Source organism: Argiope bruennichi, chromosome X1, assembly GCF_947563725.1.
Source record: "Argiope bruennichi chromosome X1, qqArgBrue1.1, whole genome shotgun sequence".
In the NCBI taxonomy this organism is placed as follows: domain Eukaryota; kingdom Metazoa; phylum Arthropoda; class Arachnida; order Araneae; family Araneidae; genus Argiope; species Argiope bruennichi.
Window position 1 is genome coordinate 19,468,969 of NC_079162.1, and position 23,247 is coordinate 19,492,215.

At 30.3% G+C, this 23,247-nt stretch overlaps 1 protein-coding gene across 2 annotated transcripts in view; it reads right to left on the reverse strand.

The window, feature by feature from the left end:
• The window catches only part of LOC129959019 (glutamate receptor ionotropic, kainate 2-like), a 105,210-nt gene that overhangs the window by 7,427 nt on the left and 74,536 nt on the right, over positions 1 to 23,247 (reverse strand). For both annotated transcript variants that reach the window (XM_056071790.1, XM_056071789.1), the window contains 6 exons: positions 18,880 to 18,984; positions 15,032 to 15,139; positions 11,751 to 11,954; positions 8,906 to 9,267; positions 8,330 to 8,528; positions 801 to 1,023 (listed from right to left, as the gene is read on the reverse strand). In XM_056071790.1, the coding sequence (XP_055927765.1) occupies positions 801 to 1,023; positions 8,330 to 8,528; positions 8,906 to 9,267; positions 11,751 to 11,954; positions 15,032 to 15,139; positions 18,880 to 18,984 (1,201 nt within the window). The remainder of the gene's footprint in view (positions 1 to 800; positions 1,024 to 8,329; positions 8,529 to 8,905; positions 9,268 to 11,750; positions 11,955 to 15,031; positions 15,140 to 18,879; positions 18,985 to 23,247) is intronic.

Sequence of the window (23,247 nt, forward strand, 5' to 3'; positions counted from 1 at the left end):
AAATAACAGAATTATCAGCTGCCATTTCCCAACAACTTGATAACTCGATTGGAACCCTTGCGGCTTCTGTGGAATTACCTAAAAAAACTATAAATCTCCTTCATCTAAAATAATCAATTTTTCCAGGTTTTATCACAGAAAACTTATTTTGTTACAAATATATCAGTATTATTAGAATATTCATTTTATTTCCTTCCATGAATTTGTTGAGTTAACTTTCCTACGACAGGGCATGAACTACATGAAATATTATATTAAGAGTTGTCTGAAACTTGAATATATCAATTATGACATAATTTTGCAAAACAATTTGTTTGTAAGTTTAAATAAATATGGAAAATGCACCAACTTCATTTATTTAAATGAATTAGAAAAAAAAAGCAAGTAATAAATGTGCTATACTTTAAGTTATGCTTTTCTTCAAAGAATTTTAATTTTATCAGCTATTCTTACTTTTAAAACATTTGTAATATTTAAAGAAAAGTGTAGGACAATGTTATAACAGAAATTTTATTATAGTTTCCTGTTGTTGAGATTGTGTATGTCGGACTGTCCTCTTTTAGGACCTTCTTTTGCGCTATTTTAGGCTTCATGATTAAGGAAACAGATACCAAGAATTGTTATTATTTAAATGAAATTTAATTAATTTAATACAATTGTATTAATATTACTGGAAAAATAATTATGAAAGAAAATGAATTTTCTATAAATATTTCTTAGATGATTATTCAATAATTTAAAAGTCAAAAACTGTTTCATTTTACGAAGTATGAAATTCCCTAGTTAGTTAATGTAATTACCTTTTCTCGTGGCTATTCCGTAGCCTTTCGAGTCTAGTAGGCCTCCAATTTGGGTGAGATTGCAGTTTCGCTCGGTAATATATTCAATGGAAGCGGATTCCATGAGATAGGCGTAGTCGCCTTGCATGACACGTTCCACTCCTTTTTCGTTGTTTGGCATGAAAACATTCGGGTTGGAGTTCATGAAGTTCCACATCTTCTGATAAGTGGGTATTTTGGATTCCTTTGAAACAACAAAGAAATATTTCATCAAACTATGCAAGAAGTCATAGTATTACTTCATAGTTTTGCTTTATATGTGATGGATATAATCGAATTTACTATAGGTATCAAAATAATATTTTATTAAAATAATATTTAAATACATACACATTATAAATATGTGTATTATTTTTTTAAATTTGATTGTATGTATATATTATTGTCTGTGAACTCAAGACTTGCGTAATTTTTTCTTTGTTGGGATAAAGTCAGATTTATCCCTATTGAGTCAAATTCACATATATTATCAGCATCTATATGAAGATGAAGCGTGTTCATGTGCTTGCAGGCGATGTGTGAATGGTATAGAATACTGATTAGTTTAGTTTTATTTTTATTATATAAAATGTTCCGTTTTAAAACAGCACCAGAGCTATTTTGGGATGAATATCGTAATTAAGAACCGCCATCAGATGACGAAGGCCACACTTGAGCTGGCATATTCTCTCCAAACTTCTGCACTATACCAGCGGGAAGACATTTCGCACCGACGGATTTAACGTCCACCAGACCTGCTTGCACAGCGGCTTTTCTGTAGAATTGGGTCTCAAAACTGCAGCCCTCTGGTTCCGAAGCTGAGAGTTGTAACCAAGCCATCCCGGCCTCGTATAGAGAATATTGGGGGAAAGAAAAGACTTCTCTAACCTTCCAGAGAGCTGCCAAAGTCAACAGATGGGGTTTCAAAACATAAAACATCATTTACAAGTGATAGAGCGGAATCTATGATCATTGTCCCAATTTGAAAAGGATATTTCATGAACATTCTTCCAATAATGAGATCTCTACTGCTAATGAGGTGAAACAGTTTCCACTGGAGTGCAACTAATAAAAGAATTCAGAAATGTTTTGTCTCACTGCAACACATGGATGGGTAAACTTTGAAAGAATATCGGTTAATCGAGTAGTATGTTTTTATTTTTTAATGAAGAACCATGGTTATTACAGTGGTTACCGCATAATAAATAATTAACAAAAGTAATGCTATGAAAGGAATTTGACATTTCTTTTTGCATTAAAGATCAGGCAAGATTTTGCCTGAAATGATCGACGCAATACTTGTACAATTAAGCATCTAGTCTAGAGAAATTAAGATATTTATGGAAGCATCATAGAAGGCAGATTTTGTTAGTTCCATTATATGTATAAAAGATTGATTATATATCAAAAATATTTAATTTTTATTGTCCACCAAGTAAATTTGCAACGTTGCATTTTAGCCCTGAATGTGAAGGGTCGTTCAAGAATTACAGTGTTCTCATCCATCAGAGTTCAATATTCCATTCATTTTCTAGAATGGTTTTGTGAACACGGAATGTTTCAGTTCTCGTTAACTGCAAATCCATGAAACATTCAGGCTGTTAGATTATACAAATTGCCTGCCCAAGGTTTTGCAATTCCTTGCTTTGGTGTCTCATCTCTTAGTTCAGGTAACCCTGGAATATGAGGTACTATGCGAAATGCAGCTCTCCATTTACCTCTTTCATTCTGCGATAAATTTGTAAAGTATTCTCCCCTTCTGTGCAAAGAAATTGGATAGTTGCTCTTTGTACAGATCAGGAGGAATCTGCCAGACAACGAATTGCCGAAACAATTCTCCAGAAATGATGATATCGAGGCGCAGTTCTTAAATACACATATGAAACTGGGAATACTATCACGCCATCTATCGACTAACACATTTATTCTCTGGATTTAATGCAACACCGCTCAGATAAGTTCTCAGTTTCATTTGGGCACATCTTTTACTCCAAGCAGCAAGAGTGGTCGCTAAGTGATTGGCCAGTGAACGCACTGCTCGGATAAACTCGCCCATATTTCCATACGTCAGTATCGCGCAGGCGTGACATCACATTATGCAAATATTTTTTTTCTCCAGCTTTTAAAGATGTAGGCAATATTAGAAATATAGAAATAGACTTATTATATGTCAATAAAATTATACTGATTAATTATAAAAAATGCCACTATGAATGTGTTTCACGTTTTTGTTTTGTTCCCAAGCATTAAACAACGAAATAAAATAAATAGGAAATGTGAATGAAAGAAATAATTCCTATATATAGATAAATGTACAAAGGATCAAATTTAAATTATTATAAGATTATTTTAATGAATGACTTGAAACTTCAGATAGAAGCGATATAAAGACAGCAAGAGCAGAATACATAAATAAACAATATAACGTAGAATACACTAAGGGAAAGAAGTAGAAGGACACAAGATATTTTTAGATAAAGGAAGAAAACTAAATTTTTCAGAACCATTTAATGATCAATACTTTAAAAGTCTATTTACAAACAGATAATCCATATCTGAAATTAGAAACAAACAATAAACAATCAGTTTTCATTATCTACATCATACTCTGTAAAAAAAGTATTATACTTTTAAACAGTGTAAATAAAAGTCTCATTAATAGGGCATTCTTTCACCATTGGCTTTGATTATTTCAAAGATTCGGTTTGGCATCGAATCATATAAAGTTTGAATTTCTGTTTGGCAAAAACCTTTCCCATACATTATTGAAAGGTCTCCGAAGCTCATCTATAGATTCAAACTCATTGCCTTCCCCGTAAACGTGGCGTATAATCCTTGCCATATGTTCTCTACAATGTTGAGGTTCTAGCTTTTAAGAGGCCATTATTTATTAAAAATCAGTTTTTAATTCCATTAACTGTGTGAGGCAATGTTCCAGTCATTTCCATCTAGCTCAACACCATAGGTCTTATCTGTACTGCTTCATTCAGTGGTGTCGGGGTGGTCGGCTGTACACAAGAAGCTCAACGCTATAGGGAAGGAGATATGAATTCATATAGTCGGTGTGTTTCTGCTTGCCACTCAGGAACACTAGGCTTGTTTTTTCTCCGTACCCGACTGTCAACCAAACTGCCACCCTTCTATTTGTCAATAGAATAAGTGTTTTCTTCCTTACCACGACAATTCCAATTATAATGATTGCCATCTGGGCAGACTAAAATAAATTTTAACTCATCAGAATATATAATGGAGGTCTATTCAGAACTCTAGGAACGTGATATTTGACCCACTGAAATCGGTGCTCAGTGTGTCTTTCAGATCATTTAGGTTGGTGCTTCCTTTTTTTGAATACTAACTGTTTGGAGATTTGTATGTAGCTGTAGAAAGTTCTTCGGAACGTGTGTGATATCTGCGTTACTTTGAACTTTGGTAACACTTTCATCCCCACCTTTTTTTTTTTTTTTTTCAGTTTTCGAATGATTTTTCTATGATCACATGGCATCTGTTTATTTATGTTTGCCGGTCTGCTTTTTGTTGCCCTGATTGCTAGGATTTTTCATAAATATCGAAACAATATTTGTATTGATATGTAGCTGAAGTGAAATCTCTCTCATATATTTGCCATCATCTTTGTAGGCGAGAATGTGGCCTTTTAGAAATTCACATAGAGGTTTTCCTCTAGGCATTCTAAAAAAATGAAAACGACGGCTTTCAATAAAATTCTATGCCTTTTTTTTTTTTAACAAAAACAGTTTAAAAAAAATGAAACACCCACTTTTAAAGTTTACAATATCTTCCAAAACAATTATTTTAGCACGTGTCCTACTTTTCTCACATACCAAAAATTGTTAAGTATTGTTTTTAAACTTTTTAATCAATTATATTCACTCATTTAAAATAAAAGAAAAAGTAGTCAAACAGCGCAATAAAGAAATTTGGATAATTGGGATCAGAATACAAAGTATAAATCACAACATGGGACTGTCTTTCTAATTTACAAGCAGTATACAATTGCAGGTCATTCGTTTTTTTTTAGGTTACTGGTGAAATTATTTGATGAAACTTCATGAATCCTTGAAATTTTACAATCTATGAGTTGCCATCACTGCAAATAATCGGCATTTCAAACACCTCCTGTAATATTTTACTTAACTTCCACTAGTTTTTGTACAGTTAAGTTTTATCCTATGGAACAGTGAGTATAACACGATTATGATACCATCACATTTTATTTCAATAAAGTAATAATAAATCTGAAACGATTTCTTTATTCATAATCTTAGTTTTTTAAGTTTATATAAAATAATATGCCAATGAAGAGGAATTTTACTTATTTGCGGTTTTAAAGCTCTTTCAAGCGATTTCTTTATTTGTAAATATCATCTATATTATTTTTTTCATTGCAAACGATTTATATATTATTTCATCCACATACAAATCAAATTATAAATGAAATTAATAATATACAAATTCTTATTTGAAAATTGCTATGAATGTCGTTAACGAAAGTCGTAATTTAAAATATTCTTGGGCGAGTTTTTGTTCAAGAGAGTTTGGCATTGTTTTCTAAAATGCTTTCTTTTCACATTTCAGTTAATAAAATCGGTTATATTTTCTTCAAAACCTTAAATAGTTTTTTTAATTATAAAATAGTCATTCGAATCGAATTTAGAATCATTATTTTATTGCAGCGATTCTCAACCTGTGGGGCGCGTCCCCCTAGGGGGGCGCGAGAATATGCAAGAGAAAATATTATTTAAAAGAGAAAAAGAGAAAATATTATGACTGAAAGGAAAGCACACATACACATAGAAAACAAAATACATTTCGACATATTTAATAACTTATTGAAGTAAAACAACTTACTTAATCGAAACATACTAAATTAAAAACAAATTTAATTATTAGTGACTTCCTTGGGCCTGTCTTGCAGAGCAAAGTTTTTCGAATTAAGGCTTAATATTAGAAATAGCCAGTCTCAATTCTCGAATATGTCGACCAAGTAGCTCAATTTCATCACAAATAAACTATCGCGAAAATTCTCGGCCTCCTGTCTGTTTTCTTCTAGGAAATGGCGATTTCTTCTCTTAATTCATAAACACGTTTGAAAAATTTCCCACGTGATGACCATCTTGCCTCGCAATAAAATAATAACGCTGAATGTACTGAACCCATGTCTTCACAAAGTGCGGAAAAGATTCTCGATTTCAGGAGTCTCATTTTTATATAATTTACTACGGTTACAACTGTAGTTAACACAATATTCAAACCAGGACTCATTTCTTTCGAAGCCAAAGTTTCTCTGTGGATCCTGCAATGTGTGTACTGAGGCGATTTTTGTTTTAAAAGTGCTTGTATATCTTGGAATCTTTCGGACATTGAACGAGCACCATCGGTGCATATTCCGGGGCAATTTTTCCATTCTATGTTTACCTCGTTCATAAAATCATTTAAAATAGCAAATAATGCGAGTGCTGATGTTTTGAGTTCTATTGGTTTGCAGAAAAGTAGTTTTACTACTGACATATTACCACAAATTCGAACATGGCAATTAAATGAGCATCTTTATTACTATCTGTTGCTTCGTCAAGCTGTATTGAAAACAATTTGTCACGCAAATTGTTATCATTGTTATTGCTTGTTAATGATTTTAATTTTAATTCGAAGAATTCTCTGGGTTTGTTGACGTACTCACTATGAAGCGTTTCCGAATGTCGTTTAAGTTTATTAGGTTTCATGCTGTCTGCGGCCATCAATTTTGAGCAAATGATACACAGGGGCCTTTTTTCTTCATTTACTTCAGTACTGGTAAACCCAAAATTTAAGTATTCTTGAGAATATTTCCTTGATTTTATTTTCGGAACCACGCTCGTCTGTGTACTTGTTGATGCTTGACTATCGTCTAATGCTTGCTTACTTCCGCTTAAAAATTTATTCATGAGTCGGCATAAATCTGCTGCCGTGAATATTTTATATGGTGAATTGCAATTAACACGAAAATATATATAACATACAAATTCAAAATTGATTCTATAGCGATAAAAGGATCGACTCGAATGAGACTGGCTGGAATTGAAACTTGCGTATCGAATATTTTCCTTCTTCTTATGAAAAAACATTTACTCCGCGCATGCTCGAGATGGCCTCGGTCGTGTGGATTCCCTTGCACAAACATTCCTATTTTTTTTCACTTTCGTTTTGTCATGCTTCTGTTTTATTTCTTTTATTATTCTAAAAAATGTATTCCCAGTTTCTAAATTTAGCTCACCCCGTCTAGGTTAACTTTCATTGATGAATTTTTCTACTTTTATATTCTTTTAACATTATCTCCCTATTTGGCTTTCATTTCAAATATAATATTTAAATTTTCTCCGCTTTCCTTCGCTTCATCTGTTTACTGTCCGCTTGTGCAAAATGCAAGATGTGGTTTCTCGCCAACGTTGGCTCGCTTTTACTCTTGTTTTGGCAGTTACTTAAAAATAATTTAAAAACAGAATCCAAAATATTCAATATATATTACAGTAGACTCCCGATTATCCGCGGGCGGGTTATCCGCGCCTGCCGCACAAAGTTTTTTTGACTGATTTCTTCAAAAAGGTGCAGTTTTACAGTTATGCTTCTGTAATTACATAATACATATTACAATATCAAAATAGTACATATGTATTAATTTTTCTGTGTATCCTTGACGCCTCTCGTAAGTACAAAGCACTTTTCTGTTTTCATTAACAAAATGCATTTTAGGTTAGTTTTGAGTGATATACATTTCCTGCTGTTTATTATACGTTTTATTGTACATAAAACGATTTTTCAAAGTTGGAATGACTGTTTTCTCTTTTGCTATACTCATTTTTAGCTTTTTTCGGATTATCCGCGATTTTTGTTATCCGCGGCGGCCGCGCCACCCAATTCCGCGAATAATCGGGAGTGTACTGTATTGTTGTATACATTTTATTGTAAGGGGGGGCGATGAAAGTTATGATTGAAAACTGGGCCACGAATACAGAAAGGTTGAGAAACTCTGTTTTATTGGAATAATCAGTCCGAAACGTTTGTGAAGTTTTCTAGCATATTTTCATCAAAACCTTAAATAGTTTTTTATTATAAAAAAAGGGTATATCTAGGGTATATTTTCATCAAAACCTTATATTTTTTATTATAAAATAGTCCTTCGAATCGAATTTAGGATCATTATTTTATTGGAATAATCAGTCCGAAACGTTTGTGAAGTTTTCTAGCATTGCATTCCGTATTGTGATCTTGCTGAATTTGTGTTTCTTTTCTATCTTTCACGGCTATACAATTTTATTACGATTCATGTCCTTAATGTCTATTTTTTCATGAAAGTTTACAAGGTATTTGAGATATTCCATAATGCTAACTGCAATATAATTTAACTAATCTCACTGCGTATCTTAATTTTGGATGACGTCGAATATTTATTTATGTAAATCAATAAAATGATATCAAACAAAATTAAATTCACATGCTGATATTTTGGAACAATTTACCTTAAAAAAAGCTTTAGTAGAGCCACTACCTAAGCAGCCGTATTTGATTTTGGTTTGTTTGGCCAAATCTTCAGCATTTTCAACAGGATAGATAACTTTTTCTACGGTTAGAAAAGCAGCTAAATTAGCGGTGTAGGATGATATCATAATGAGGGTGAAGAAATACCAGATACCAGCAATAGTCCTTGTTGACATTGCTCTAGAAAAAAGCATAGGATTATCATTTTCTATTTATTTGAAAAGTATATCTAAACAGCTTGTCATTCTATAGTAGGTCAGAAGATTAATTTTTTGAAAAACTTTCAGTATTTGTGTCTAAATGATCTTCACATTTGTAAAATATTAGTTCAATATTCATGCAGTTGAAAAAGAGAAAAGATCATAATAATGTGATTTTAACTAAGAGGATCAGTTTATCATAAAGACAAAACATTATTTTTCTCAAGACATAATTTAGTCTTAGAATGCAGCCTATGAATGTTTGTTTTTAAAATCTGAAAGCAAAATTTATTTTTAATATTGAAAGCGGTTGACTAAAAAAGTATCCAACGTAAAAACAAATGAAAAGGTGTTTACCTGGGTGCAAGATCAGAACCCTGCTGCATAAGAGAACCAATAGTGAACCATAAACTGTTCATTAAGCTAAAACTATTCTCTAGCACTTGTTCGTCTTGCCTGCAAGGATGAGGATTGTCCCACTCGTAGGGACTCAAGCGACCCACTAGGAAGAGAGTGATACTAACTCCGATATGAGCTCCCATTACATAAATCCATACTTCCATAGAGAAAGGAGAAAGGAAAGAGAAGAGTGTTGTGACCTTAGTGGTAGGCTTCTTGAAAAGGATGCTGATGCCAGTGTTCATGAAAGGCATGGTGAAGTCGACTGCTTCTTCCCTCGACGACGTGATCGTCAGATCAACAATTGCTATATCTGCAACCTAAACAAAGCATTCATGATTTGAAGGAAATGAAAGTTCTGAACATTATTTTATGTTCTTTAAAACATTTTGAAAAATTTGTTTTATAAAAAAATTACTCATAAAAGTCTGTGCCATTTTTCAACTCCGAATGTCAGCTTCGATCAATTTTAGAGACAAGTCAAAAGAAATATTTCATTTCAAACAAAATATTCTATCATTCCATCGCTGCCAATAATTGAGATGAAGGGGAAAAAAAAAGGCTTTCTGAATTAGATACTTATCGCAAGTCGGAGGTAACTGTATATATTCTCAATAACAATGATAAAACAAAAAGTAAATAATTATTCTATCAAAGTCTTAACTTATTTTTATTAAGAATATTTTCATAAAAAATATCAACCGCCTTTTCTTAAGAATGTCACTTATTCTTTATAGTTCTTTTTATGTAATACTTATTGCTAAAATTGTGTCCACAGTTTTTTTTATTGCGACTTCTCAAATTTTTCAATTTGAAAACAGAGGAATTAATGAAAAATACGTATTTTTGTAGGGATAACCTTAAATTTGTATAACTCATCAAAACCTGCCTGCTTCCTTATTCAATGACATTTACTTTTTATATATTAAAGAGTGAATTAAAAATCTAGTTTTTTTGTATTAAAAACAGTTAGCACAGTCGATCAAAAAATTATCTTAATGCTTTTATTACTCGAATTTTATAAAAGTTAAAAAACGACGGTACTCAAAATTAGAGGAAATTTCCATTTCGGCTTATAGTTCAGTAACTTTAATATTTTTCTTCGGAAAACCAAAACTAGAAAATCTTTCTTTTCTATATTTATTCTGTTCACATGGTTGTGGATGGGCAGATATATTTTCTTTAGACTAATTACGTTCAAAATTTGATATGATAGTAAATCTACAATTCTGGTTTAAGGACTCGGCATTAAATCTTATTACGATATCTTTTTTTTTCTACATATCTTACTCATAGACAAAACTTCAAAAACTTTTTTTATGGATGCAGAAAGGTCTAAAACCTGAAGAATCATTTAAATATCGAGGCCCAATTATTCGATGCTTTTTTTTTCTTATATTTCGCACACTAGAAAGTTAAAAAAGATATTCAATCCAAATATTGTTTCATCGTATACATATATAAGATGATGAAACAATATTTGGAGTTTTACTTCAATGCATTTCCTTCAACTACATATAGTTGAATTTCTTTCTGGGAATTAATCTTAGTTTTCGTAATTTAACATCCTATTATTACAATTTATTAAAAAAATTAGATATTTAACACTTAGCTATTACATTGATCTCATTAAAATATTACCAAGCTCTTCTTAAAACCAGATGTGTAATATCTTTATTATCACAAAGGCAAAAAAGAATATATCTTTATATATCTTACCAATTGGCACTTTTTCCACAGTATAGTGATAGGAAAAAATTTCTTAATTCTTTTTGGTTTACCCTATTGTAACATAGATTGATACAAATAGAGAGAGAAATGACTGGCTATATATATTCTTTTTGGCACTCACTTGAGATTGATCGTTTAGTGTCATCAGCATAGGAAAGTCTAAAGCAGAGGTTAAAATTTCGAAGGAAAAATTAGTTTATAGAAAGTATGATTCACTGTTTCATTTATACAGATATTGCTATGTGAATCCGTACTGGAAATGAGTCAATTAATAAGTTTCTGTGGAAATCCGTTTTACTCAGACACAATATTTTCAGGTTCTCACTGATTCTAGACAGGAGGGAGGTGTGTTGCAATTGTCACCCCAAAAGTGCTTTATAGATGTTGATTAGGGATCGGTAAGGAGATTTGCATGGAATACCCATCCTGCGAATATTGTCCCAGTCTATAAATTCATCAAACAACTGAGTCCCACGTGGGGGGAAAAATGAAATCAGGGATCACATACCGGAAACCGGATCTCATACCTGTACATAAACAGAAGTTACCAAGTTTTTGTCAAAGATTTGAAAATCTCTTAGTTTATTTAACACTACTTCTGTCAAAATTTCTACTGCCATAGACATCTCTTAAATTAAGCTAAGTTAATAAACTCTTTACTGCTCTTAAGTTAATAATCTCTTAATTGCGATTATAGTAATGAATTCTGGAAATGAGAAAATTCCCATATGGAATAGGCTACATTTTACCAAAAGATAGAAACTCACAAGTTTGAGAATTTAGTATTTTTTAAAAATATCATATGATTGATCATATTTTCTTATATTCTTGGATTTCTGTTGAATGTGCTTTTTACACTGTGCAATCAAGTCAACACTTAAAGATATTTATCGCTAATATGCTAAAACATTATAGTACAACGAAACGCTATTTTATGACCGCAGTGAATTCAGAGTTTACTCTTTCTTCTTTTTTGTTGCTTTATGCTAAATGAATTTGATTTACTCAAGAAGAATGCACAACCATCAATTGCGTGAATTTTTCAATCTTGATCTGCATTTTTAAACCTTACCCCATTAATAAGTTCTCCGATCATCCCATTCCAATGCCCAGTCTCATTCTTAATCCCATAGGCTCTATCCGCTACCTCCTTGATGATGTACTTGAAGCCAAGAAGTTTTGCTAAATGGTCAATGAGATCGATGCAGAAGCCTTCATACCTGGCATTTCCGGTCAGTTTGGCAGCTGAGTCTTTGAGCATGGCATAGGGAGAATTCTGAAAAGAAAACGCTCCAAATAATAAAGTTGAACATGTTTTGAGAGTAGTGCAACAGAAAATGCAACTGAGTATTGCAATAAGAACTTTATATTCATTCAAATTAATTTCTAAAACTGAAATGTACTAATGTAGAAACACTCATCTTAATACACAACGCGCTTTTCATAGTGCTGCTAATCGAAAATCGTTGATAAAATTAATAAATTTAGTTTTTATAGAGATAATACGTTGAAGTAATGACACATGATGAAATACTTGTACATATCAATTATATTTTTAAAAAACTAGTCTCATTTGGTGATTAGCTTATTCATCCAGATCATTGACTTTTTAGGTTAAATGATTCATATAGAATGCACATACATTTATTTATAATCATCTGGTTACTTGATGCAACTGATAAACATGAATTCAATTGAATCAATTTAAACATTAATTTCAAGTGACAAATTAAAAATTATATATATTATAAAATAACAGAGGAATTGAAAATCCAACTGCCTAGTTAATAATTGACAAATGTTTTGAAATGAATGAATGTTTTGATGGATGAATTCTATCATAACATTTCGAAACATTCTACTGAATCAATTGTTTATGAAATTAAATTTAAAAATATTAATAAATTATAGGAAAAACTGTATGGAAATAAAATTTGTATCACCAGAGATAATTTTTTGACTATTAAAATAATATAAAGACCATTTTTGTAAGATAAATATTTTGGAAACCACGGATATCAATTCCCGTACGCAAGTTAATACTGATAACCTATCTATTAAGTCTATTTTTGAGGTCAATTAAGTTTTCTGTTTAAAGCCTATTTTTTGTCTTCTTCTATATATTCTTTCCTCTGACTGAATGAACTTTTTGGTGACACGACGAATATTCTGCAGAACATTTCCAGTAATATTTTGCACTTCCATTAATTATCTCCATTTGAATTCAATCCAGCTGTAAAAACGTTCACTGAAGCAGTTTGAACTTCGCACGATGGTTTGTTCATATTTGACTGATGCCATTGACGGATGCATTACATATAGAAATTGTTTAGTTTAGTTATATTAGTTTAGTTATATTAACGTCCCGTTATAAAGCAACACTAGGGCTATTTTGGGACGGATCTCGTAATTTTGAACCGCGGTCAGATGACGAGGACAACAACTGAGCTGGCACCCCCTCTCCACGCCACACCACACCAGCAGGAGGACGTTTAGAGATTGTTGTTAATATGAAAAGCAGGGATTCAGTTTCTTCCTAAATTTATAGTTTTTCGAATACATTGTTAAATACGCGTCGGTTTTCAAACAGAAATATTGCTATTTGTCTGAGTACTTTCTTGGTTGGAAATTATTTACTGAGCAATACCATGTTTCTTTTATTTTGAAATAATTGAATCCCAACTTGACTCAAACTTAATGTAGAACAATTTGTAACAAATAAGAAAAATTTCGATTACTGCTCAACATTCAAGGTCGTAACGCAAAAAGGCGAAGTACAGGTGTCCTTTTTAAACAAATTTAGAAAAGTTCCTGATTCATTTTCGCTAGAAGACTTAGACAAAGCAATTATAGCAGTTTGTACTCATTGCAGATACCCCCCTCCCCCAATTCACTGTTGATTGTATTTATCATTTCGAGAGAACAAAATTCAGTTATAATCAATGCATTTTCTGAATGATATTATTACAAATAAATGGAATCATAATATTGTCTGGAATCTCTTTGGAAGGACTCTCGGAGACAAAACCAACGGTCAGTAGATGTGATCTCACTTTCAGTTATGGATTCAGGTTTAATAAGAAACAATATTCTGCGGCATCAAGCTCAGTTTGATGATCAACAGTATCATTTGAAAGCAATTAGGGAATCTTATGGATATTGCATTCATTTCAATGAAATTAAATATATTTAGAAATTCCTTGGCAAAAAATTTCCATCATTAAATTCTTTTACAAGATTTTAAAATGAATTACAGGAAGAGTTGCTCTACGGATGGTCTTGCAAAACCATTCCAAATCGATTGAAATAGTAAAAATAAAGTATTACGATTACGGAGGGACATAACCCTTAATACAAATGTAATTAATAAAAGATTGTAAAATTTGGATTATTATTTATAGAAAACAAAGGATTGTTTTTAAAATTGTGATTTATTACGGTAGCATGTGATATGCAACATATAAATGTAGTTATATAATGTATATGTTGCTAGAATTTCCTGAATTTATCTGAATATTTTAATAAATTATCTATAAAAATCGAATTGTAGCTTAAAAAGTAGAATATTGAGAAAATACTCTGGTAAAACATTTTAACCCAGCAGAAAAGAAGGTCACTTAAATAATTTTCATTATGCGTTATGCGGACCAATGTGACAGGAACATACAGAGTCTTCGGTGACAATATGTCTTTAGACGATGTGAAACGGTTATCACAAAAAATGTAAGCATATTCCCTGTAGATACTTTTTCTAGAACTGATTTTTAATCTTATAATCAAATAAAACGAATGGAAACTGGCAGAGTAGTTTTTCGAGCATCAACTTACTGTAGCCAATAATTTCAACGTCTTAATGATGTTTGCATGATTTCGAGATTTAATGTTATGGTCAAGATGAAACCAAAATTTGGAATATATGTAAATCAAATTTGGTGGAGAGATCCAAAAACCTTCTATCATCAATGCTATGAATTCATTAAAAATGTGTAATGGATGCAAGACCCAATTTCAACTGCAGAGATCCTCTTTAACTATCTTATTTGCTTTTTGCTGCCTCAAATCAATAAGACATATAATGAATAAAATAGATGAATAAAGAATGGATAATTCTTTAATTAATTAAAATAGTTATGAAAATTTAAATATGTTCCAAGCTAATATAACTTTTTAAAAGTTCTCTACATAATTTTGTAGAATCATCTAAAAGGAACGGGAGATGCTTTGGCCCGTTATTGTTGTCCGAAGTTAACAGGCAAGTTTATTTCAATGGCTTATAATAAATTTGCTGAAAATAAAAAAAATGTGTTGCAAGATAAATAAAATATAAGTTAAAAGTGAGAAAAAAATTGTTACCACATATGTTGTTACGATGAGCGTTTTGTTTTGCAGTAAAAGGGTGTCGTATTCATTGGACATATTTTTTGTAATGTTGATTCCTTTGCCAGGAGCCCAAGCACCGATCTAAAGTGAAAGATTAAGAATACCTTTGAAAAAAAAAAGAGTCACAATTTCTTAAAATATCATACAATGGAAGTTTACTTTAACATTTTCTTTTTAAGTTTATTAGAACTTAAATTTTTATTTTATTTTAATAGGCATTCCAGTTTTAATTAAAGCTTCCTCCATCGTTCTACTTAACATGAACATTCCGTTAAACTGCTTTAATCTTTGGAGATGAGATTAATTTGATTTTTTTTGAAAATATACTTTTATTAATGTGCTACAAAAGATATATTTTTATTTTAATTATTTTTTTTTTAAATTCATAATTCAGTGTTACAAATGCCATGGAATCTTCTAATTAGTTTTATGAAATTCAAACTAGATGGCACCAAGTAAGTGAAAAATTGATAGCAAATTTCTAACTTTAGAAATTTGAAACGAGTCAAATTAAATGAAAATATGATAAAGCTAAAAAAAAAAAAACAATGACAGTTTTTGTCTCATAATATTTATTATATAGCTGATGTATTCATATATCATTTGCTTACTTCAAAGTTTGTTAGTACGAAAAATCTTGTATCTAGTGTAAAATGGAATCGTATGAGATATTTTGATGAAATGGTATATTTTAATTGAAGAAATGATATAGTTTTAGAAAGAAATTAGATATCAGTTCAATGGTACGTTGCAATATTAGCTGCAACTGTAGAATGTGAAGGGAGAAGAAAAGAAAGATCTGGAATGTTAATGCATTCAGAAACAGTTAAATTGGGAAATAATTCTGTTAAGTATTCTGTAAGGACTTCTATAATTATTATCTAATCAAAAATGGACTATATTCCCTAATAATAATATCCATTTTTAAGTTAGTAAATTACATTAGTAGTGACTGAAAATGCTCCACAATAGATTTTGTCATACCCTGGAATGCAGAAATTAACAATGAAGAGAAACAATTCACATAATAGTGGGACAAGCAAGAAGAAAAGACTAAATGACCAATCAGGAAATGACCCAGGGTCAGATATTGTAAGGCATATATGTATGACGCCTGGAGAAGAATCGAAAGAGTATTTGCCCCAATGCCGTTGTATGCATTATATATACGTATGCATTATATTCCTCGAAAGCTATTACGCAGTGTAAATCGGTTTGACGTCTAAGTGTGATAGGTCCAACAAGCAACACTTTTGTCATCATCTAGAAGATTTTACCCAAGGTTAAATCACTGGAAAGTTAAAAGAACGTTTAAGGGCAGTCCAGGGGTTTGATATTTTTTACAGCATTTTGTTTCGAACTTGAGCAAGCATTTCAAATTACAGGAATAGCTATTCCTGAATTTGTACCCATTTGCCACCCATGTACAACTATGACAAAAGGCGACAGACAGCGGGTAAAAACGTAAGGGATATGAAACGGGCTGCTATATCGCTTGAACAGTCTCATTAACGCCTACTTAGCAGAGACGGTGTTTTCTGTGGTGCCAAGAATGAAATAACCGGAGAGATCAGCATTAAAGTTTAGAGCTCTTCACCAAAAAAACGATTTTTATTAAATTACAAGTTTGAAAGCTTAAGGATCTGAAGAGAGAGTAGAACAGGCAAACATCTCTTCAATATAATTGAAAGGGACCGTTTTGAAGATGGTGGATTCTTGTTTGGGGATGTATTATATCCACAACTCTACTGACTTCCAAAGAGGCTCAACGAATAGTTCCTTTATTATGCCAAAGTATTTCTTTATTCCATGCGTCTTTTTAAAGGTGCTGTGTGTCTCCAGTTACTCTTCATGACCATCAATTCTACATATCATCGTATACTGACTGTCGCAAAGCTTTTGGAGAATGAAAATATTCAGTACCTGAATTAGCCTGCAGAATTTCTAAATTCAAATCCAATCGAATGCGTATGAGATATTCTCGAGAAATGTTTTGACGTACGTAACCAGCTTTCAACATATATTCAGCAATTACAATTGGCGTTAAAAGCAGAATGAACTGCCATGTTTCAATAGCTCATTGGCAATTTGATACCCAATAGGGCAAGAGGATGTAAATCCTGCATAACAGCCTGGAACAATTATATTCCCTATCAAAGACTGACACATGGGTATTTCTGTCTTCTGCTTAGCTATGCTTGAAGTTAATTTTTTTAAAAATAAAGGTCCATTGAATTCTTTTGATTCTTTCTTTAGAAAATTTTATTCAATTTACCCATATTCAACATCTTTAGGATCTTAAGGTACAGTTTTTGTCAGTTTGGAACATTTCCGCTAGACATTGCATTAGAAAAACCGTTCTTAATTTTTGCACAAGAATATATTTAATACACATGATTGATCATTTAAAGCATGACCTAGTAGCAAAACCGGTCACTCAGTTCTGCGTTTCTATCGCAAACCGATCAAAATTACCTTCCTTTCAACAATATCATGCGCCCAATTTTAATTTATAATGCAATATTCATAAAAAATGGAAGTGGTGCATTTTTATTGGCCACTACTTAATGAATTATAGTAAGGCGAAATTATAAGTAAATTAAGAAATAATATAGAATCTCCTCATATTATGACTTTAAAAATAAAGGGGGGAAATCTAAAAAGCTTAGCTTAATATTTTAACAGAAAGGATTAGCTGATTTTTAATTCTAGCAAATTTCGTGGATTTTCTAAGTAAGAGCAAATGTTTTAGGTTTGGAATGAAAACAATTTAAAGTAATTTGATTCTATTAAAATTGAATAAATTTATTTACACCGAAAAAATCAGCCAGTATTTCAGGCAATCAGTAATTAAGCTACAACGGAAACACAATATCCTAAATCAAAACAGTTTTTATGTATTTTTCGGTGTTATGCAAAAATTCGTTGTACATTCTTTTGAGCAACACACAAAACATATTTAATTCTAAAGTTTTTTTAAAATATGAAACAAAAATGTCTATCAGCACGGTTTAGTTTTGAAATGCCAGCTTTGATGAAAAAAAGCACAATGGTTATTTTGAAATACACGTATTTCATTTTTGTAAAAAACCAATTAAAGGGCGATAAAAATAAAATTTATTTCCGATGTTTTTTCGAATATTTATGAAGAATTAAAAATCAGAATTCTTTCTGTTTCATAAGATTTGTTTTCAAAAAAAATGGGAAATTAAACATTTTTTTAATTGGAAAAATCATTTCACTCAAACAGTTAAAATGAAACTTTGAATTTGTTGTACTTGTTTTACACTGCTATTTGATGATTAAAAACCCTGAAATCGATGTATTTTTCCAAAAATATTAGAAAAATTACTTATGCAAGAAGAAACTGACAAGAAAAAAAATAAAGAAAAAGAAAATACAAGGTTTGAAAGATGTAAGTAAAATTTTATATGTACTATTTCTTATTAGTAAATTTCACAAAAATAATATTTTTAAAACACACTCCTATTAGAGTATTAAAAAGAAGGAATTCTTTATTCTGATTAATTTTCTATTTTTTTAATCTTTTATTTCAAGTTAATTATTATAAACATTGAAAAATCATGAAATCGGATTTATCTTAAATTTACTCTTAGATGGCTCTATCTGTACAGAATCAAAATTTAATTTAAATGATCTACTAACTAATAATTAAATTCTGAAAATATTAAAGTAGTGTCATCAAGAATACACAACTGTACACAATGTCTAAATTTTAATACTTTCGGAAGTGAGTAAAAAATGGATTATAAATATGAATGTTAATAAAAGTGAGTATAAATGAGTAAAATGTGACTCACCTTCTCTAGACCATCTTTGGTCAGGTAAATGAGATCCAACACAAATTCGGATCTAAAACCTTGTTCATCGAATTTGACCTTTCCGGTAAGGCCTTGGATACTACTCTGAAAAAAGGAGTGATGTGAATAAATTGTGATGATTCAGAAAGAATATAATATAGTCAACAGCAAACTCTCGATTTAGTACTTTTAAAGTTCAAATTTTGTATTTTTGAACAAATTTATGTATATTAATGCGATTTTTTTCCTTTTTTCAAAAAAGGAAACACAATAAAATTTTTAATATTTTGTATTAAATATTTTCGGATTTATGTAATCGCATACAGTAGTCAAAAACGGGCACTACGTTTCTAAGGTATGAAGTTGGTATGATTATTGTATTTTAAATTATTGATTTCTGGAAACAGAAAGGAAAATGATACTTCATATGGTTTATTATAAAGATATTCGATAGAACTCAGTTATTTCTAATTCTAATTTTTGTTTTCTTCCTCTTTGAATTTCCTATTAACATAACATTAGAATACCATGGTTATTTCAGATTGGTTAACATAATATTAAAATATCCTGTTTTTAAATACGAAACTCTAATGTTAAAATATTCCTTTAAATAACGTTAAAATATGAGATTAAATTCGAATTTATTTGAGTAAAAATTAAAATTTAAAAGCTGTTTTTATTCCTGAATTGTTTAGATATCACCGTACCTCAAGAATTATTAATCTGGAATTTTAGAGTTCTTAATTCACCTTTACTGTTACACAAAGTATTCAATCAAAAAATGCTTTTCTCTTTTTTCGAATGTTAGTTGTGAATTGTATTGTCTATTTTGAAGTTTTATTATGCAGTTATGATATTAAAGATTTCCATATCTTTAATAAATTACTTATTTATTTCTTGAAAATATTATTTTAAAAATAATTAGAAATTTTTAATTTTAATTTTGATCATTTTCTTTAATAGTCTAACTTAATGTTTACTTAGTTCATTTATTAAAACTGTTAAAATTCAAAATAAATCTTTATTACCATTTTTATTTAGAGATTCTTGTCTTCTTTCATTCTCTTTATACAGTTTTTTATTATTTTTTTTATTATTATTTTTATCGAATTGGGCCATTTGTAAATAAACTAAATCAATTATTTTATGAAAATAAAAGAATATGTTCCTCTTGGTCAGCTGATTTAGGAAGAAGATCTATTGGTATGGAAATTTTTACGAACTTATTTTAATCAAAATGAGGAAAATTTTCTCGTAGTTTTCCTTTATCAATGACTCTTTGTCTATTATGATGCGAGACATTACTACAAGGTGGCTGCTAAGTACTATAACACTCCGGAAAGTAATAATTAATTTTAATCATTTGGTAAAATATTTTATCCCTTCATTTCTAAGATTTCCAACTTCTGATTATTGCAGGAAATTTTTTTTTATTAATCAAATCTTTAATATCTTTTTATAGTCAAAGTAATATTTGCTAGAGAGTTTCTTGATCTTAGAATTTCTTCAGGCAAACTTTTTAAACAATAAAGATGCCTTTACAAGGACATTCATCTATAGAACTATAAATAAATTACTGAATACCAGTATAACTGAATAAACTATGTAAAGATCAACATAGACATGGCTGTCTAAGTTTAGTTCATATAAAAAGAGTGCGTCAAAAAAAGATATGAAGAAAACTACAAATGAAATAACTGCAGCAGAGAACTATGCAAAGTTATCATAAATGAAAACCTGGGTGTTCAGCCTTATCGCAAATGAAAAGTTCAAAGTTTGCGTCCCTCAAAGATAATAAAAAAGCACCCAAGAAATTTCTGAAATGGCACAATGGCAAACGTGGTAGCAAAATAATATTTTCTGATGAGAAGCAACGTTGCAATGAGCAGTGTTATAATACGACACTGCCGATGTCATATATTCAGCATTTTCCGAGGGTATACCTGAAAAATTTCGCACTGCTAAACACTCTCAGAACAAGAGCTGGATTATATTTTAACTGCACTTTTAAAAAATAAGAAATTGTCTCTGAAATCCATCATTTTCAAGAGAAGTAAAGGTGAATGCGGAATTCTACAAACAGGACACCCTGACTACATTTTACTGTCATTTGAGGATAAATTACATTTCAGAATGAAAACAAAACACCAGCAATATTTATGCAATATAGCAGTGAATGAAGCAAAATCCAGGTTTAATTCGATGTCAATTGTCCAAATTCTTTCAAGCAAGCAGATTCTTCACAGACTCGTTATCCAATTAATCTATGTGGGAATTCTTGGAAACTATAAAACAGCTCAAGACATTACTAAAACTTTCGTCAATATGAAATATAAAATGATTCGTGCAGCTATTAGCGTATCTCTGATAATAACGGTTTGAATAAAAAATTTTCGAAGCAAACATCATCATATTGATATATTTATGATTTATCATTTTATTTTGTAAAATAAGATATTTGTAAGACTATTTGGTAGCCACCTTGTAGTGGGAAAATAGAATAGCTTTCACAAAAGATTTATGATTTGATCAACATAACTAATACTAAATGAATTTTTCGCTCTCATTATAAAGATGACTTTTCTTTTAAATATTTCTTAGGCCATTGCCTTCAATTTGAAATTAAAATGAGAGAAATTTTATTTTGTGATCGATTTTTTTTCAAATTAAACATTTCGGCTTAATCGAGAGTTTTCTGTTTTCAAAAGTGAAGAAAATAGATTAATATTTTTAAACAGCATGCGAGGTTTCTCCAGACACAAAGCAGGCTTGCTACATGCATGCATCTATCAAACATAACAGAAACTAATGCAGCATATCTCTAGATGCTAATGCAGTATTTCCATATATATAAATTTCATTCTATTCTCATAGTTGGTTTTATTATTGTTGAAAAAACGATTCCAAAGTAATCAGCATTGTTAATCAATTACCACTCAAAATTGAAGCCATTTGAAAAAAGTTTATTTCTTGTACTCAAAAGAAATCGTAAGTCCATTTGCCTTAGCTAATTTTTTAACTACGGAATAAATGACATAAAAATTCATTTTCTCACTTTGGCCGAAATTGGACTTACGATGTCCGAGCAAGCTTTGAGAGAAACATTTTACTATTTTTGGAAAATTCATAATCAGCTTTTCGACCTCCAAACTTTTGTGTAACTTCAAAATCAATCCTGAAATTCAAAATTCGAAAAATATTGTTAAAAATTCTGGGATTTTTTAGAATGCCTTAAATGCCATTCTTTATCACAGATCATAATACAGTAGTGAAAAAAGCAAACAGAATTCCTAAACACAATTTCAGAAAAAAAAATGTAAAATTCGATACAAAAAATATCCCAACAGAAAAAATAACAGATAGTAAAAAAAAAAAAAAAATGATTTTTTTTTTTTAAATAAACAGAATTACATATAGAAAAAAAATCTTCAAAATGTAACATGCAAATATTTTGTTTATTTTGTGTAAAGGAATTCTTGTGGAAAACATATTTACTTTTTTTCAAAAATTTCTTTAAATCTTTATTTAAACAAGTTTCTTGATTTTTAATCAATAAATTATGTATTTGATTTTATAAGATAATAAGTAATCATTGCCTATACAGTCTCCTTCCAATACCGATTTATTTCAGAATATAATATTCGACTGTAGGGGGGAGGGGTTAAAGTTTGTATTAAACAGCATTTTCTAGTAAGAAGGATTATAAAAACTGAAAGTAAAACTACAAAATATTTCCTTGAAGAATTTCAGATGTCTTGTTTTATTTTGATGAGTTTGTTGAGATGAAGAAATCATTTATGCATTTTTAATTGCAGATTTAAAGAATAACAGCGACATATAGGAGATGTTATAAACAAACAAGTAAATAAATAAGTTAATAAGTAAAATAATACTTTAAGTTTAAAAATATATAAGTCAAAGAATAATCTTAAATTTTTTTCTTTATTTCTAAAGTATAATCGATTTTATGATTATGCATTATTTATTACAGTAGAACGATCATGAACATCTTTTCCTTGAAAAATATCAGGCAAAATCGAGGATGATGTAATTTTATTGAAGATAGTAAATTAAAAATCTCAACAAGATTACTTTAACTTTAAATTATGAAAAGAAAAGAATTCTAAAATGCTCATTGTGATAATATCGCCTATGAACATGAGAAAGTTAAGACATTGACATTTAAAAGCCTAATAAATAACATGATACTCATTTTCATAATGAGTATTATGTTCTCTAGTGTGCTTATAATTGAAAGGACACAAAAGTATTTTTCGATAGCCATCCATGGCAATCGAAGAAATAATTCCCTTTGAGGGTTCTGATTTTATGAAACACCTAATTTATGGTATTGTTCGAGTTAGCATG